Consider the following 17,945-nt stretch of genomic DNA (forward strand, 5'->3'; position numbering starts at 1 on the left):
TGATTGTGGCCTTGTGAAGTAGAATCTCTTTAACTTGCAGGATTACTTGTTGATGCTTGTGTGTCCATACCCATGCACATTCGGACTTGCTACGGTGGTGTAAAGGTTCTGTCATTGTGGCTAGTTTTCAATGAAACTTCCACAGTAGTTAACTATGTCCACAAAACTGCAGATTTACAATGTGTTTTGGGACGGCTTACATTCTTGACATCTTTTGTTTCTGTGGGTCAATGATCATACTTACCTGGGAAAATACATTGCCATAAAAGTTTATACTATCCTTTAGGAATTCATGTTTGCAATGCTAAAGTGTGCGACCATACTTAGATGTCCTCTGGGGTGTCGCTTTCTGGAGATGGTGATGTTCTGCAAAAGTTTCTCCGCACACCAGGAAGTTATCACTAATATTCAGCATACCAACCAAACAAGATAGTTGCTTTGATGGCATTTTGAAATAGGTGAAAGGGCATACTCTTGTGACTCAGGAAAGCAGGCATGATGGTGAAGTCAATGTGCACTTTGTACAGTTGTAGGACTTGGGGCATTCTAGACCCTGAACTAGATGGCTGAATTCTTCTAAGAATTTTGGCCTGAATTGCATGTGATGGGTAAAGACTAAAGGCAGTGTCCCTCTCTAAGCAGTATATATGATTTGGTGGGTATTAAAATAGGGTATGGTTTTAGTTGCAGGCATTAGTAGTGGTCCTTGATGTTCACTGAAGCTTATGTGTCAAACAGGGCTATAAATATGAGTCTTTTAGTTTGAAACTCGATCTTGGGTTGAGGTTGTCTTTTCTCAGACACTGTGTTTGTAAATTAGGTGAGGACAACTTCTTCCTTATGAACTTCAGGGCTGGTTGCGGTCTTGGGTCTTGTTAGTGAATGTATTTTGGCCACATATCCATGTGCTACCATGCACATAGAGATTTGTGTAGCAAATGGTGCCCAGTTGCCTGTCCCATTGAGCTCGCTGCATCAGACTCTCATAAAGTGAGTTGGCTAGCCACAGTTTTGAACAAGTTTTCTCTTGCATGTGTCAATGATTTGCTAGATGAACCTCTGTGCCGAAGTATCTGCAGTTATATAGGACTGCTTCTGGAGGTTTATGTGCCTCTTTTAGACAACTCTCTGCCACTGACAATGTGACTATTTTCCTCTTGATTGTTCCTAAGGCTCAGTCTTCAATGACATTCTAGCGAGGACTGACTCTTGTTGTTTGCCTTGTCATAAGACAGTTCATGGATCTCCCCAGTGTCAGTATTTGCATATGGATGTAAATACATCAGCGTCTGATTAGGTATCAGTTACCAGCATAGTTTTAGATCACCCAGTACCTAATGAATGTATTGTATAATGCCCAAGAAAAAGGTTCAGCAATAGAAAATAATATAGGATATGACCAAGAGAATTATTTAAATCATTTATAGTAAATTGTCGTAATTTTTCGCAATAAAACAATATAAAAAAAGTCCTCAGTGAAATATGAACACACAGTGCTCACATTGTTTATTTGATATCACTAATAACCCCTTAATGAACATATCTCTGTAATTCACTGCTACACATCAATAGTTCTGTATATCTTAGTTGACTCGAAAAAAGCATATAATTCAGGGACAATTTACACATTATGATTTGTCAGGGAGGAAGTGTCACACTGTGACCAAAGGCTTGCCATAGAGTATATAAAAGCACCCTGAAAGTAGCACAGGGCTGTTGTTAGTGCTTTATAAAATAAATAACTATAGCATGAAAACCAATAATTAACTGCATGCGAAGTTTCAGGACAACAATGCAAGGAGAGAATGATAACAGCACCTTTAAAATAGTTTGGGTCTAGTTAAGTTAAGAGACAAAGCATACATCAGTGCAAATAATGAACTCAAACTAGAGGACAGACACTTGAAATCAGAAGCAAACAGTTATGCATTGCACCCTTGCGTACAATCCAATCGATAGATAGGGCGCTATACCTACGCAAGAACATACATACATACAGGAAACCCAAGTATGGACACTCTGATGCACAAATTCACATACAGAGACTACATATGCAAACACAAATATTGCATATAGACTAACAGAGGACTGGGTGGACAGGCAGGTGAATAGATGGAAACCATATTAATGGATTTATGTGTATTTAGTGCTTGAGTGATGCAGTTTATTCATCTCCACTTAATGACTCCTAACACGTAGGAAAGAATTAAATCTTCATGTCTATTACTGGAATGATACCCTCTAGATAATAAAAAAAAAAGCATGCAGTACAGTGTGTGCTCATCTCTAGTCCTAACATGTATCACACCATATATCTGTTAGACCTGGCATCCTTGGCATGGTTTCCCCGACTTTTTGCCTACTGACCTCCTGTTTTGATGACTTCGTTTTTGCGGGCCTTAGGACTCTGTGCACTTTACTATTGCTAACAAGTGCTAAAGTGCATGTGCTCTCTACTTTAAACATGGTAGCATTGACTTATCCAAAACTGCTAAATTTAATTTACATATAAGTCACTATTAAGGAGCACTACATGTGCCTAGGGCCTGTAAACTTAATGCTGCTAGGGGGCCCGGCAGCACTGAATGTGCCACCCAATTTAGTAGCCCTTTAAACATGTCTCAGTCCCACCATTGGATAGCCTGTGCACTGGCGTAGCAAGGGGGGGCGAGGGGGGCGGTCCGCCCCAGGCGGCACAATTTTGGGGGCGTCCGCGCGGCACTGGTGGCCTGTTGCGGCCTTTATAATTTATTTGGGGACACTGTGTTCCCAAATAAATTATAAAGGCCGCAACAGGCCACCAGTGGTGCGCACGGCCCACTTTGAAAGTGTGTATAAGAAACAATTCCCAACAGGTATCAATTCAAGGCAGTTCAAATGATGTATGCAATCAGCATTACAAGAACAAGAAACAAGGAGGCTCGTGCAGTTTAAGAGCTTGTAATTTGCTAGTTCAACAGGGGTGTTCCACATGAAATTGCAGGTAAGCAGCACTATACAGAGGGAATCATGTGACAACCCGAAGGCACTTGGTGAATAGTGATATATACAATTTGGTGAAAGGTGATGGTGCAAGTGTTGAACGTGAACAGCGTGAACGGCGCAAAGTGACAAAGATATATACAGTGGAGGCTCAACAAGAATTGGTTATGGTAATTTTAGTCATAAATTAAACATTTTTCAAGAGCCAAGTGTAAAATGCGCCATAAAGTTGCGCTGTGATGTCGACGGCGTTTCGATCCCCGTGAGTCGGGATCGTCTTCAGGACCGGGTTGTCAGATGGCGGTGGTGCTTGTCTGCACAATGGCAGGCTACTCGGTGGTCACGGGTGGTGGCCGGAGTGGCAGCGAGTACCGTTTGCAGGCGAGCCGATGGCCGCGGTGTTCCTGGGTAAAAGGCGGGGGCAACTGATAAAGGAGGGCTTGCACTGAGTTAGAGCAGTTTCAGAACTTCTCTAACTCAGTGCGAGCCCTCCGACCGCCCCGAGTTACCCTTGCATCCAGCCGCCTAGATTTACTCAGGCGCTGTCTATTCAAAATCTGCCCTCGCCTTTCCGAGCCTCAATTCCAGATCCTTTTTGAAAAATGTTTAATTTATGACTAAAATTACCATAACCAATTCTTGTTGAGCCTGCACTGTATATATCTTTGTCACTTTGCACCGTACACGCTGTTCACGTTCAGCACTTGCACCATCACCTTTCACCAAATTGTATATATCACTATTCACCAAGTGCCTTCGGGTTGTCACATGATTCCCTCTGTATAGTGCTGCTTACCTGCAATTTCATGTGGAATACCCCTGTTGAACTAGCGAATTACAAGCTCTTAAACTGCACGAGCCTCTTTGTTTCTTGTTCTTGTAATGCTGATTGCATACATCATTTGAACTGCCTTGAATTGATACCTGTTGGGAATTGTTTCTTATACACACTTTCAAAGTATGCCGTGCGCAGCACTGGTGGCCTGTTGCGGCCTTTATAATTTATTTAGGAACACAGTGTCCCCAAATAAATTATAAAGGCCGCAACAGGCCACCAGTGCCGCGCGGACGCCCCCAAAATTGTGCCGCCTGGGGCGGACCGCCCCCCTAGCTACGCCAGTGCACAGGCTATCCAATGGTGGGACTGAGACATGTTTAAAGGGCTACTAAATTGGGTGACACATTCAGTCCTGCTGGGCCCACTAGCAGCATTAAGTTTACAGGCCCTAGGCACATGTATTGTTTCTTATACACATTCTACACCCATCCCGACGTGGTATATGGGTTTCACTCCTGTTACTTCTTCACCACTTTGAAAGTGAGCGTCCGTCCCAGCCTCCAGGGCCGTAAATCAATCTTGTAGCGTGCGAGTGCTACCAATGACAGCCCTGGGTCTGGGGCAACATTAAATGATGTATTATTTTGGCGTCGCAAGGAGAACGACGTAGTAGTGACGCTTCACGCTACACGCTCGCGCTCATTCTAGCCTGCGGCAGTCTGTGCTGCTATGCTGCTCTTTGACTCTGGGAGATTTGCTGGATCTCTGGCTGCTGATTAAGTGAGGTAAGAGGAGAGCTCCTTTCAGAGGGCAGAGGGGATTTCCATTTGGCATCGATAGTACGGGTTTTTAAATCATGGTATTAAATAAAGAAATTGAGAAGGGAGATGGGCGAGAAAGGGGGCGCGAGACAGAGGTAATGAGAAGTGGAGGAATGTGAAAGCAATCAAATCACGTAATTACACTTCCTGTCACCACCTCACAGAGAGCGAAGAACCCCCGCTATTGCCATTCTAGAAGTGCTCGGCCTAGCAGACCCGGGGCCAGGGAACACCTTGCCCACTGCACCGAGATGATTAATCATCTCCAAGATTGAACCACTCAGCACAGAATTGTGCCAGACAATTTTACACCACCATCCAATTGTTGCAAGCCGCAGAAAGGCATTCATTGCTGACTACTCAATAAAAAGAACAATATTGCCTATTTTCAGTGGGGTGGATCAAATCTCGCCTCTTCAATACTCAGCCCATCCGATACATTTGGATTTGCCTCCCCTTCGTCGCACCTCAGCTGCTTATCCACAGCCTGGAGCTATTCAGAGCCTTAATACACACACATATATATATATATATAATGCACCACAACACTATCTGGTGCATAACATAGGGGAATAGGGTGGGAAGTTATTTAATTGCCTCAAATTGTAAAGCGCTCTGAAAATTCTTGAAAGCATTGGTGATGGTGATAATGTGTGCACTGGTGGAAACCTGAATCTCTTTCATCTTTGAGCTTCACCATATTCATGGTTCTAACTGCAGATTCTTTACCCTGTGACTACTCCCCAGCACCAGACTGGATCCAGAGATTTTTTCTCAGCTATTCCCTTGCACATTGATTGGTTCCATCGTGCGGCTCTGTATCCGTTCCAGCCCACCCTGAAAGTGATGCCGGGACCCTACATAGCCGGCACCTTCATGCACTGACATTAGTTCCTTTCTTTCCATGGCACGGATCCCGAGCTCACTCCCTTGATTTCAGTCATGCCTGACAGACAAAACCTTTCAATTTTTAAAATTATTTTTCAAGTGTTCTATGGACCGGTTTCAAACTGTCCTGCTACTGCAGAAGAGGAACCGATATTCCTTTCAGACACTGAGGCGAATCATCAGCAGTGATCTCACTCAGTCATGGCTCTCTCGACCTCCAGCTGATCCTACTTGCCGAAAGAGTACTTCGACGCCTCGTCAGGGGTAGTAACGCTATATAAATGCAATTACAATACAGTACAGTCATAGACATACCTACAACCAGGCCCGGTTCTAGGGGGTGGGAGGGATTGTTACAAGTGATAGAATGGTTCCTTGAGCAGGGACCTATGGGCAGGGCCACTGGAATTATGTAATTGTGCAGGCGTGGCATTTTTTGCATAGCTTTGGATTTGCCACATAATCCATTATCTTCTGCATAATCTGCAGATTTTTAAAGAGGTTGTTTTTAGTTCTAATGGTTCAAAAGTTATAAAATTGCATTGACATGTGGTGGCTCTGAGTGGAAGGTTCTTTCCAAAGGTTGACTGGTCACCTTCTGATTGCTTATTGCTATATTCAGGAGTTAAACTGGTCCCAATGAAGTGCAATCTATGTCTAGTGTTAGCAAGCGTAAAAATATCAAAATAATGAACTAATACTATCACATAATGTGCCGCATTATGCTGCATAGTTTGCTTTTTCTTATTATTTATTTATTTATTTATTTATTTATATGTTTCTATAGCGCTGGAATCGACTCCAACCGGAGTATCTCTGCGCTGTGATACCAAATAGAGTCTAAATAAATATGCAGATGAGGGGAAAGGTCTAGATTTTATCAATGAACAGCAGAGTTTTCAGTTGCTTCCTGAATTTTAAATGGTCTGTGCAGAGCCTGAGGGCCAGAGGCAGTTTGTTCCACAGTGTGGGTCCTGCAACAGATAGAGCTTTCCCTCCATGTCTGGTTTTTTTTGCACGAGGTACTGCCAACAGAAAATTCTCACTAGATCTCAACGATCTGGAGGGAGTGTAGGGGGTAAATTTCTGCTCCAGGTATATAGGGCCATTTCCGTTTAAGCATTTATGGATAATGCAACATATCTTAAACTTGGCTCTTTGTCGGATGCTCAACCAGTGTAGTTTCTGTAATAGAGGTTTTGATGCTGTTCTAGGGGGAGCATTTAGGACAAGGCGAGCTGCCGTATTCTGGACCACCTGGAGCCTATCCAGAACTCCTTCATTAGCAGAAAGGAGCAGTCCGTTACAGTAGTCAATACGACTCAATATAAGGGCTTGCACCAAAGTTTTTCTGAAGGAATCCGGTAGCAGTGGAAATATTCTGCGCATCATGCTGATGATGTGGAAGCATGAGCCAGCTACCATATTACTGTGCTGTTTGAGAGAAAGGTCGTGATCAAGGCGTATCCCCAGATTTTTGACAATCTGTTTGGGCTCTGGAACAGTACCCAGATCAGATGGCCACCAGTCAGGGGTCCACAGTAATTTGGCATCTCCAAACAGCATTACTTCCGTCTTGTTGACATTGCACTGTAGGAAGTTGGTGGACATCCACTGTGCGACGGCTTTCATGCCAGCGGAGAAGGAGTTTCTTATTTCTGTGGTGAGATTTTGAAAGGGAAAGAGGAGCTGCGTGTCATCCGCATATGACACGGGGATGAAACCAAATTTGCGCATCACTCTTGCCAGCGGTGCCACGTAGATGTTAAAGAGTGTTGGGCTCAAACAGGAGCCCTGTGGCACCCCTTTCGTAATCTCTACCTCAGTTGATCTGTATTTACCCATGGTGACAGTCTGGGTCCGATCCGTAAGAAAACTCCTTAGCCAAGCAAGGGCCTTGTTCTTAACCCCTACGTTCGACAACCGGTCAATGAGGATGTTATGTGACACGGTGTCGAACGCGGCTGAAAGGTCTAATAACACCAAAATTACCGAGTAGCCTTTGTCCTGAAACATATGCAGATCGTCAATGACAGACAGGAGGGTGGACTCTGTACTGTGTTTCGGCCTAAACCCAGATTGAGAGTAGTCTAGGCCGCCAGGTTTCTCAATGTAGCTGGATAATTGACGATTAACATACTTCTCAGTGAGCTTTCCCAAAAATGGCAGCAACGAAATAGGTCTGAGATTTGACAAGTCATTCCATGGAGTTGTGGTGTTCTTCCTGATTGGCCTGACTAAAGCCTGTTTCCACTGCTTGGGGACAGATCCTGTACAGAGGGATAAGTTAACAAGTTTTTCGATGGTGGGAGATAGGATTCCGAGCAAGGTGGGCATGAGTCTTGCCGGGATGACATCATCAGGACTTCCACTTTTAATCTGCGTCATGAGCAGAGATACCTCTTTATGAGTGATAGGGGGGAAGAGGTCTAAAGTATGAGGGCCACTATCAAGTTCTGAATCCTGAAAGATAGGGACTGTATTTGTAGTCAAATTGATGTTCGAGTTGACTATTTTAGCATAGATAAGATCGATTTTATTGCAGAAAAATTGCGATATATTGTCGCAAAGTAGTTGTGACGAAGTGTCTTCACTCTCACATGCTGTAGGATTGGTGAAAGAATGAAGGACCTGGTATAGTACTCTGGGGGAATTGTCTGCAGCCGTGATAAGAGTGGTAATATGGGTTTTTCGCGCCGTTCTGATAGCTTTATGATATATACTTAGAGCGTCCCAATAATGTTTCCTATCTGTTACCAGATGGGTAGATCTCCAAATCTTTTCTAATTTCCTGGCTGCTTTCTTGAGATTCCTGAGCTGTTCCGAGAACCAGATCTCTTGTTTTTTGGCTGGTCGGGGTCTAAATTGTTTTAATGGAGCTATCTTATCTATGGCTGTTATAATGTCTTTGCTAAACATATCAATAGCTTTATTGATATCATCAGGAATCACATGGTAGGGTTGGACAAATTTCTCAGCAAAGGAGGCCTCATTAACTTTATGCCATTGCCGCCGTATTTCAGGGATGTTGGTGGTTTTGAGGGTAGTGGTTGCAGGATAGGGAGTATAAAACTCAAGGATAAAATGGTCAGTCCAGCTGACCTGTGTAGGGGGAAGGCATGTGACACTAGGGAAATTGGTTATAATGAGGTCTAGAGTATGTCCGGCCACGTGAGTTGGGCCCACATTGTGTGATTGGAGACCTAGCAATGAAAGATCGTTAAGAAAAGCCTGTGCTTCTTTACAATGTATAAGTTCACTGTGAAGGTTAAAGTCACCTATTAGCAAAAAATCTTTGTCTTTTTGAACATATGGCGCAAGATTTTCCAGTAATATGTTGACAAAGTTAGAGCTAGGTCCAGGGGGACGATAAACCAGGGCTCCTAATCTGGTTTGTTTGGTGGAATGAGTTGTTTTAAAAATCAGCAATTCAATATCCGGAGTGCAGAGTTCAGCCAAAACAGAGCAATTGATGTGATTTTTATGAGCAATAGCAATTCCTCCACCTATTTTCTTAGGTCTGTCTAACCTGATCATTTTATATCCCGAAGGAATGGCCAATGTAATGGAAGGAGTGGAATGGGATTTAAGCCACGTTTCAGTCATGAAACAGTCGTCAGGCTCATTTGTAGAGATTAGGTCCCATACTTCAGAGGTGTGCTTAGGTAAAGAGCGTACATTGCAAAGAATGTTTTTATGACCAGCAATATTAGAAGTTTTATAAGATGGACTATGGCTGTTCACACATCTATCAGGGTTTTCTCCCTTCATAGTAGTGAACTGGGATTTACAGTGTAAGCATGTAAAAGGCCCTTCTACAATTAGTTTAAGGTCTTCATGACAATCAACAGTCTGTAGATCCTTAAGTACCTGAGCTGAGTAGCTAATCCTGGCAGGAAGCGAGACAAGCGGGGAGATAGGTGAGACCGCCATGGCCCCTGGCACCGTCCAAGCGCGGACGGGCGCAGACGGGCAGGTCTTTGGCTTGTCTTCGGCGCGTCTAGAAGCGCCTCCCTGCGCGCAATCGCTGCGCGCTTGATCCCGACGAGTGGCTAAATAGCCCCAGTAGCAGCAAGGCTAGAGCGCTACCCGCTCAGTGCTGCAGCGGGAAAGCGGAAGTGTGTAACTCAGGCTCGTACCTGTCCCGCCCTCCGCTCAACGGTATTGGCTACCGAGTCGGACCAGGGCGGGCAGGCTGTAACACAGAGCGCTGAGTGCACACGTAAGTTTTTAACCCCTGTCAATGCCTAATATAAGCGTTTAAGCCCTGAATGAGAATATAGTGGCACCGTTTAAAATACACAGTTCTGTCAACTTTAAAATCAACTTTTCAATCAAGCTTTCTAAAATATCGCTATAGGGCTTTGCGTTTCAGCAATACAGTATCAGCATAGAATTCACACTGTACCTGGCATCAAGCGGGGTCGGCCGACACTGCCACTGTCAGCCTTACCGCACAATTTAGTCAACACTGCTGCATAATTTGACCCATGCTTCAGCCTGAATTTTCTGCATCTACATTTTAAGGTTTTGACAAGCAAAGTCCTTCCCCCGAGTCATTCCCTGTGAATACTTAATTTGCTGTTTTTGAAAGATAAAGAATCACAGGCTTTGACACTGTTACGTTGGTTTTGGGTCCCCAGAGCACATCACGTTTGTGCAGGTCCCCACTGCTTTAATGGGGGGACCATGATGTATGGTCATTTAATGTTAGCTGTAGATGATGGATCCCTGAACAGTGTCATGCATGTGCATGTTTGCCTTGTACTGAGGGGATTACCAGGTAATTGTTCACGCAGCTCTGATGGATGTCACATGTGGTTTTTCTGAGTCCCCAGCTAGATCATGCATCTGTGTGTTCTCTCTTGTACTGCCAGTCACCGGAGTATTCAACTGTGTAGCCTGTATGATCGAGGTAACTATTAGCGGCAATACTACTTGTCTCTCGGACCTCTTTCAAGTGCTCACCATCCCTTTTCCCCAGCCCCCCAGGGGCAGCAATCTAAGGGATAGCCCCGGGCGCCACAAGCTCTAGCTACGCAGTTGAGCCTGTGTATACAGTTTTAACTGCCATGTCGACCTGGCAAGTTAACCTTGCCAGGCCTAAACCTTCCTTTTTAATACATATAAGTCACCCCTAAGGCAGGCCATAGACAGCCCACAGACAGGATGCTGTGTATTTAAAAAGTAGTACATGCACTTTTAAGGTTTACATGTCCTGGTAGTGAAAAACTCTTAACTTAGTTATCCTCAACTGCAAGGTCTATCTCTCCCAAAGGTTAAAATTGGGAGTACCCTACTACATCTTATATGTGTAATTTCCAATTGGGAAGAGATGGGACCCCCACGTTTGTTGTCTCTGGGATCACATTTTAATATCCTAACTTATGGTGAAGTAACATTTTAATATGTAATTCTGAAAATGCCACTTTTATAAAGTTGGCATTTTCTTACTTTAGTCGTCTGGTGCCTTCTGTCTGTTTCTGAATACACATGGGGTGGGTGACAGCTGGGATTTATGCATGGCCTCCAGACAGCCACACACAAAGGGAGCTTAGGTGTGACTGATTGGCTATCCACATCCTGATGAGCCATCTTTGGCAGGATGGGAGGGAGGAGCTGACACACCTGAATGGGCTAGAATCTGTCCCCACACAAAGGGCTGCATACCACCCTGTAGTGAGTCTGGAGCCAGGTCAGGGACTCTGTTCACTTCAAAGGCCTCTCTTTGAAGTCTCCTTCGCTTCAGTGGCACAACTGGGTTTAGGTACTGGGCCTCTGACAACACCAACTCAATACACTTCTGGACCTGTGGATCTTCTGCCAGGAAGAAGGACTGATGTTTTTCTGAAAGGACTGTCACTCTGCTGGACTCCTGCTCTGCTTGGCTGACCTGCTGCATACTGCCCTATTGCCAAGGAGTGAGGAGGACCGGACCTGCATCTTTCACCACTTGAACCCAGAGTTGCTTGTCTGCTTGCCTCCTGTTGGATTTCTCAGGAACATCAAAGACTGCACTCCACTCATCAACAACACCTAGACTCTGCCATTTGGGAGTCTTGCCCTGCCAAGTGGTGCCAATCCAGTCCTGGGCCTTTGGAAGTGGGTCTGCAACTGCAAAACCCCATGCATTGGCGCGGTTGAGCAGGCAGGAACCAGCACATCTCCTTTGACACCGACGCATCTCTGCTGCTGCTACGATCAAGCACATCACATTGCCAGATGCTTGGCTCGACGACAACACATCGTCTACATCAGAGGGGTTCGACGATGATGTACCTCCAATTTGCACGGCTCGGAACTGATGCATTGCCTACATCCCCAGGTTCTACGCTACCACTTCGCCTACCTTACTCCTTGCATCTCAGCCTCGATGTCAATGCAACCTCAAACCAAGCTACTGCTTCAGGGGGCCAAGGCTGGTCTCAGTATACGACCTGCGCTCCCTCGGGGTGGGCCTGAACTTTCGATTTGTCCGGGGCAAGCGCGATCCGATAGCCTAGGTTGGCGTTTAAACTTTTAAACAATGCAATTCAAGATAATCTTTAAAAAGGTATAACTCCTGTTCTACCTATTGAATTTTTGTTGTTTCGGTCTTGTTTTTTTCAAAGATTAAGCTCTATTTTTCTATCTAGGCGTGGTATCTCTTTGTGTAGTGTTTGCACTGTTTTACTGTTTTACGTGTTGCACAAATATTTTACACCTTGTCTCTTAAGTTAAGCCTGACTGTTCTGTGCCAAGCTACCAGAGGGTGAGCACAGGTTAATTTAAAGTTTGTTGCTGACTAGGTTTTTGGTTACTACTTGGTCAGGCTGCATCCTTCTGCCAACCAGAAACACAATTCCTAACAATATCCAGTCCTTGTTTTTTCCACACTCATTATCCATTGGTTGGTTCAATTATTCAACTATATTAAATGGGGACTGCAGACTTGTTACATAAATTAATATTATCTGATTGGCTGTTAAACTTATTCATTAGCCTTTGCTCAAATTTTTCTGTGGACTTGAAAAACATGGCGTTTCTATTGCAATCAATCATTTAATGGTGTATAAGGCCTGCAGACTATGGGCCCGATTCACAGAACTAACTTAAGACAAAATCCTAAACTTACTACCATTTTGGTATTCACAGAAGGCACTTACTCATTTTGGTATTCACAGAAGGCACTTACTTATTTTGGTATTCACAAAAGGCACTTACTCATTTCGGTATTCACAGAAGTTAGGAGTCCTAACTTTAGGACTCCTAAGTGCCTTCTGTGAATACCGAAAGTCTTAAAATTTGGATTTTTCTCATTTAACTAGTAGTAAAGTTAGGACTAAACTTACTACCAAAATGGTAGTAAGTTTAGGATTTTGTCTTAAGTTAGTTCTTGAATCGGGCCCTATATTTTTAATTTGAAGACTTATTTTAGTAAGACAGGTTTAATATAAGACAAGTATTCTATAAAAACATTTGCCTGGCCCAAATGGTCTATGAAGAACAAAAGTACTTTTCATTTAACAATATCACCTCTGAAAACAGCAGATGTTACATTAGCATCATGGTGCACAGTCCCATGCATCCCGAATAATACTTGCATACCTCTCCTGCTGTTCCTGTCACTAAGCCTGGAAATCCATGTAAAAGTTTCGATTGTGCCTAATCAAAAAATGTAGCTGTTGTAAAATTTTGTTACATGCGTTTTTTTAGTCCCATACTTTGCTGCCCTTTCTGTGTATTCTCTTGTTTATATGTTCATACATAATTGTTTTCACCTCTACAGAAGAACTATGACTATTCTCCTTCCAGCGTGCACATCATAGGGCACAGTATGGGGGCTCATGGTGCTGGTGAGACAGGAAAGAGAATAAAGGGCATTGCAAGAATCACAGGTAAGTGGTGTCTTCAAACGTAGAAAATTTTAGGGATGTTGTCTCTTGATTATTTTCATCACCATTTTTTGGGGATGTACTAATTTACTCAGTGTTGACACATTTTGATGCATGCTCACATGATCATCTTACCAATCATGTCTCACATTTCAATAACTTGTCAAAAAGGTGCTTCCATAATGTTTTGATGCATATGTAGTCACCTTTTTGATAAGGTGTTGAAAATAATCAATGAACATTAACTTTGAGAAGTGACTAAAGCAGACAGGTTACAAGGACTGGTATTAAGGCTGTTTTATCCAAGACAAAGAACAAAAAGTCTGCCCTATGTATTTTAGTTTAAAGGCTCATTAAGAGTCCTATATAAATAACAAGCACAACTTCGAGCTCACTTATCAACAACTCTGCATTGATTCTTAACACAGCTTCAAAATGGATATATTTTTATTTTTTATTTTTATTTTTCAATAACAAAAGGATAAAAAAGTGTACAAAGACATCATCCTTTAAATATGTACATAGCACAGTACTCAATTTACAATTACAAAAATATATACACAGCCCCTAAGCACCCTCTCAACTTTCATTCATATTTACGGACTCATTCCACAGAGACAAATTAACATATTCCATTCATCCATTCACATCCACACAATCCAAAAAACCTCACAACCTATCGTAGACAAATACACTGAGGTTGTCCTGCGGTCTCCCCTCAGCAATTTGCTAGGAGCAGATGTAACATTGTTGTCAGGACAGATGTTCACTACGCCTTATAGTCTCATGCCAGTGCTCCATCATAAAAACACAAGGACCTATTCCTCTCTGTATTGTAATCACAAGGACTTTTTTTTTAAAGTGTATGATGTAATAAATAGACATTTTTGGGATATGACAATTGATCCGTCCTAGTTGATTATGCATGCTACAGGATTATGCATGCCCCTTAACACAACTTATTCTTGTGGAGTAATGTAGAAATTGCGACCTGCCACAAGCAGGCAATCACGGTGAGGCATATCAGCAACAACCGGTGATAATTATCGCCAAGCGCACTTAGCGCTAGGATAATTATCGCCGGCTATCTATAGATTCTATTGCGGAGATAGCGTGCTATCAGCAACGCTTATCTTCAAAGCGCTAGAATTTCAAACTTTAACTACGAAACTGTGCGATTATCACTGGAAATCCAGCGATAATCGCACTGCGACAGGCGATACCTTGCTGATAGGGCAGGATGGACTTAGCCATAATATCCACCTCCCATTGGATATTATGGCTAAGTCAGCTTTGAAGAAGGCATAATGAAACCTGCGTTAATCGCGGCTGGCGCTACTTTTAGCATTGCTAAGTAGGTCAGTGATATCCTTTTTAATTGAAGTAATGTCAGTTAGCAACATTCTCCATGGAAGTTTGGCAAGGTACGTCCACTTTGCATCTCATTAGAGATGCTAAGCTGGGTGTTGGTGGAAAGGGCGCTAAGGCAAGGATTCACAGGATAGCGTGACCTTGCTGATAAGGTGATATAATTATAACTGCTTTTTGCCCGAAAATTGACGCAAAATGTGTGATAATTATTTTACGCCGTCTTGATGATATGCCCCGAAGTTTTTCCTTTCTTTGCCTAGAGAGAATTTCGGTCTTTCAAGTTTAGTTCACATCTGTTAGGTGTCAAAGTGAATAACCTACGTCTTATCATCTTCATTTACTCAGACCACCTGGTTAAGAATGCACTCGCTCTATGCAATGCAAAAATATGCATTTTGAGGTTCCCAGCATTACCTCTATGTTTGAAGAATGCCAGAAAAGGTATCAGAATAGATCATAATGACAGTGAAAACAGTTCTGAAATGGTCAACTCTGCGAATGGTCAATGCGTTGTTCAATTAACAAATAAGGGAGCACAATTCGCTTGGGTGAGGAACAGGAACAAGCCTTTCAACAATTTAAGGATACCTATACATCTGCACCAATTTTCAGACATCCAATGTAACTTCTTTCCTTTGAAGTTGGAACCTCTGTTTTCTTCTTTGTAATTGAAGATTAATTATCTCAATGAGATCTGGAGAGGGATGAACTGCATCTGGTAGCTTACTATTCTTAAACCTTTCCAGAAACTGTGAAGAACTATACCTTCTATGACATGTATAGTCCTGGCTATCAAGGAGCCTTTTCCACACTGGAAACATATTTTAGGAGGCGTCAATTTTACTCTTTCCCCTACTTGGTTACAACATAACTTAAAGTCATGGAAATAGACATGGGAAGGCTTACTCCATCTCCCCGCGGACACTGAGGTAACTGACAGGGCTCATTGCATCCTTGCAAATTAACTTTGTATAGCTTGCTAAAAACACTCATCGGGAAGTTGAGAATCAACAGTGGATGCAGCAGGAACCACATAAAAGTTCTCTCCAGAACAGATTACATCAGGAGGAAAACACTTGTTCTGTCCCTGCAAAAAGACGCAGTCCACTGCTGCTGGCTGTAGCAAACGTCCAGGACAAAGAAAGATGCAAAATTTAATTAGTCAAGATGTTTCCCTACTCGATCTCAAAACCTCAATCAAGAAATACAATCAAAGATGATCAGTATACGGTCAAGCCAGGTCATCTCATCCAGCTGAATTCAGGGCATAGGAACCTCTTCCACCTTCACAACAATCTTTTTGTATTATCTATGATGGTTTCTATGAGGACTGCCATCAAATGGTACCTTTTTGTACAAAATCTTGCTATGGTTTGACAGCTTTAGCATAAACCTAAACCCACTGTCAGCAATATCCCATCATCTTCACAAGAGGGCATACATGGGAGATAGTAACTGCGCAGGGAAGCTTACGGATAGTTTTAATTTTGTCTGCAGATAAGTGTTGCTATCCCACTGAGACTACAGGCCCATCTCTCTCCTCCCCTACTCAGCAAAAGTAATGGAGAAGATCGTCAACCTCCAGCTTACGATCTTCATTGAAGCCTACTCCATCCTCGACTCCTCCCAGTCCGGATTCCACAGCAACCACAGCTCAGAGACAGTCCTCCTAGCCGCCACAGATGATATTTGCACTCTCCTCTACCAGGACCACATGGCAGCCTTCATCCTACTAGACCACTCTGCAGCCTTCAACACTGTGTCCCACCGCACACTCACCGTCCAGACTCCACGACGCCGGCATACAGGGAAGCCCCTTGACTGGATCCGCTCCTTCCTCACCGCCCGAACCCAAAGAATCAGACTCCTGCCCTTCGTCTCTGAACCCACAGAGATCAGCTGCGGAGTACCCCAAGGATCGTCGCTCAGCCCCACGCTCTTCAACATCCACATGGCCCCCCTCGCCAACATCTTCAGACAGCATGGACTCAGTATAGAATCCAATGCTGATGACACTCCACTTGTCCTCTCCCTCACCAAGGAACCCAACACCACCAGTTCAGCTTCCAGGAAGTAATGAAAGATATCGCCTCCTGGATGAGCAGCAGCTGCCTGAAGCTCAACTCGGACAAGACACAAGTCCTCATCTTCGGACCCACCCCCTTCGCATGGGACAACATCTGGTGGTGCATTGCCCTCGGCATCCCCCCAACACCAACGGACCACACCCACAACCTCAGCATCATACTTGACTCATCCATCAGCATGACCTGACAGGTCAACACAGTCTCCTCCACATACTTCATCACCCTCCGCATGCTCGGCAAGACCTTCAAATGGATCCCCTCTGAATCCCGAAAGACCATCACCCACGCACTCATAACCAGCAGACTGAACTACGGAAACGCCCTCTACGCTGGAGTGAATAAATCCCTGCTCCAAAATTCTCCAGATCATCTAGAACACCACTGCCAGACTCGTCCTTGTCATCCCACAGCAGGACCAGATCACCCAGCACCTACGAGACCTCAACTGGATCCCCGTCGAGAAGAGAGTGACCTTCAAGCTACTCACTCATGCCTACTAATCCCTCTATGGCACAGGACCCCAGTACCTCAATAAAAGAGTCTTTTTCTACGCATCCAAGAGAAGCTTTCGCTCCACAGACCTCGCCCTGGCCGACACACCTCACATCCGCAGAGCCAGTAAAGGTGGAAGAACCTACTCCTACATCACGGCATAGACCTGGAACGAACTCCCGCTCAGCATTAGGCATTCCCCCACTCTGCTTGCCTTCAGGAAGAGCCTCAAGACCTGGCTGTTTGGGTAAGATGTTGCTGCACGATTCCCTCCCCACCCAGCACCTTGAGACCATCACTTCACAAATTCACAAATCCCTGATTGATTGATTGATTGATGTTATAGCCTAATTATCGAACATGAGGTAAGCAAAATTGTAATTTGTCTTTAGAAGCCTTGTGCCCCTTCTTATCTAATTCAGTGAGTAGATTCAAAAAGTCAAACTTGCATTGGTTTTCTAAGCTAGAAGGATCTAACAAGTCATCAACATGTTGGGCCAGTGTAGATCCTCCCAGAAAGACAAGGGAGATCAGATCCTTGAGATCCTGTGAGACAATAGAAGGTGATCCCCTATATCTTTGTGGTAATCTACACCACGTGATTTGTCCCCTAAAAATGTGAAGGCAAAAGGGTATTGACTTTCAGGATATA

At 43.8% G+C, this 17,945-nt stretch overlaps 1 protein-coding gene across 2 annotated transcripts in view; it reads left to right on the plus strand.

Moving 5' to 3' along the window:
* The window catches only part of LOC144755205 (pancreatic triacylglycerol lipase-like), a 356,705-nt gene that overhangs the window by 99,231 nt on the left and 239,529 nt on the right, over window positions 1-17,945 (plus strand). For both annotated transcript variants that reach the window (XM_078643894.1, XM_078643895.1), the window contains exon 6: window positions 13,238-13,346. In XM_078643894.1, the coding sequence (XP_078500020.1) occupies window positions 13,238-13,346 (109 nt within the window). The remainder of the gene's footprint in view (window positions 1-13,237; window positions 13,347-17,945) is intronic.

This window comes from Lissotriton helveticus, chromosome 5_1 (assembly GCF_964261635.1).
Source record: "Lissotriton helveticus chromosome 5_1, aLisHel1.1, whole genome shotgun sequence".
Taxonomy (NCBI): domain Eukaryota; kingdom Metazoa; phylum Chordata; class Amphibia; order Caudata; family Salamandridae; genus Lissotriton; species Lissotriton helveticus.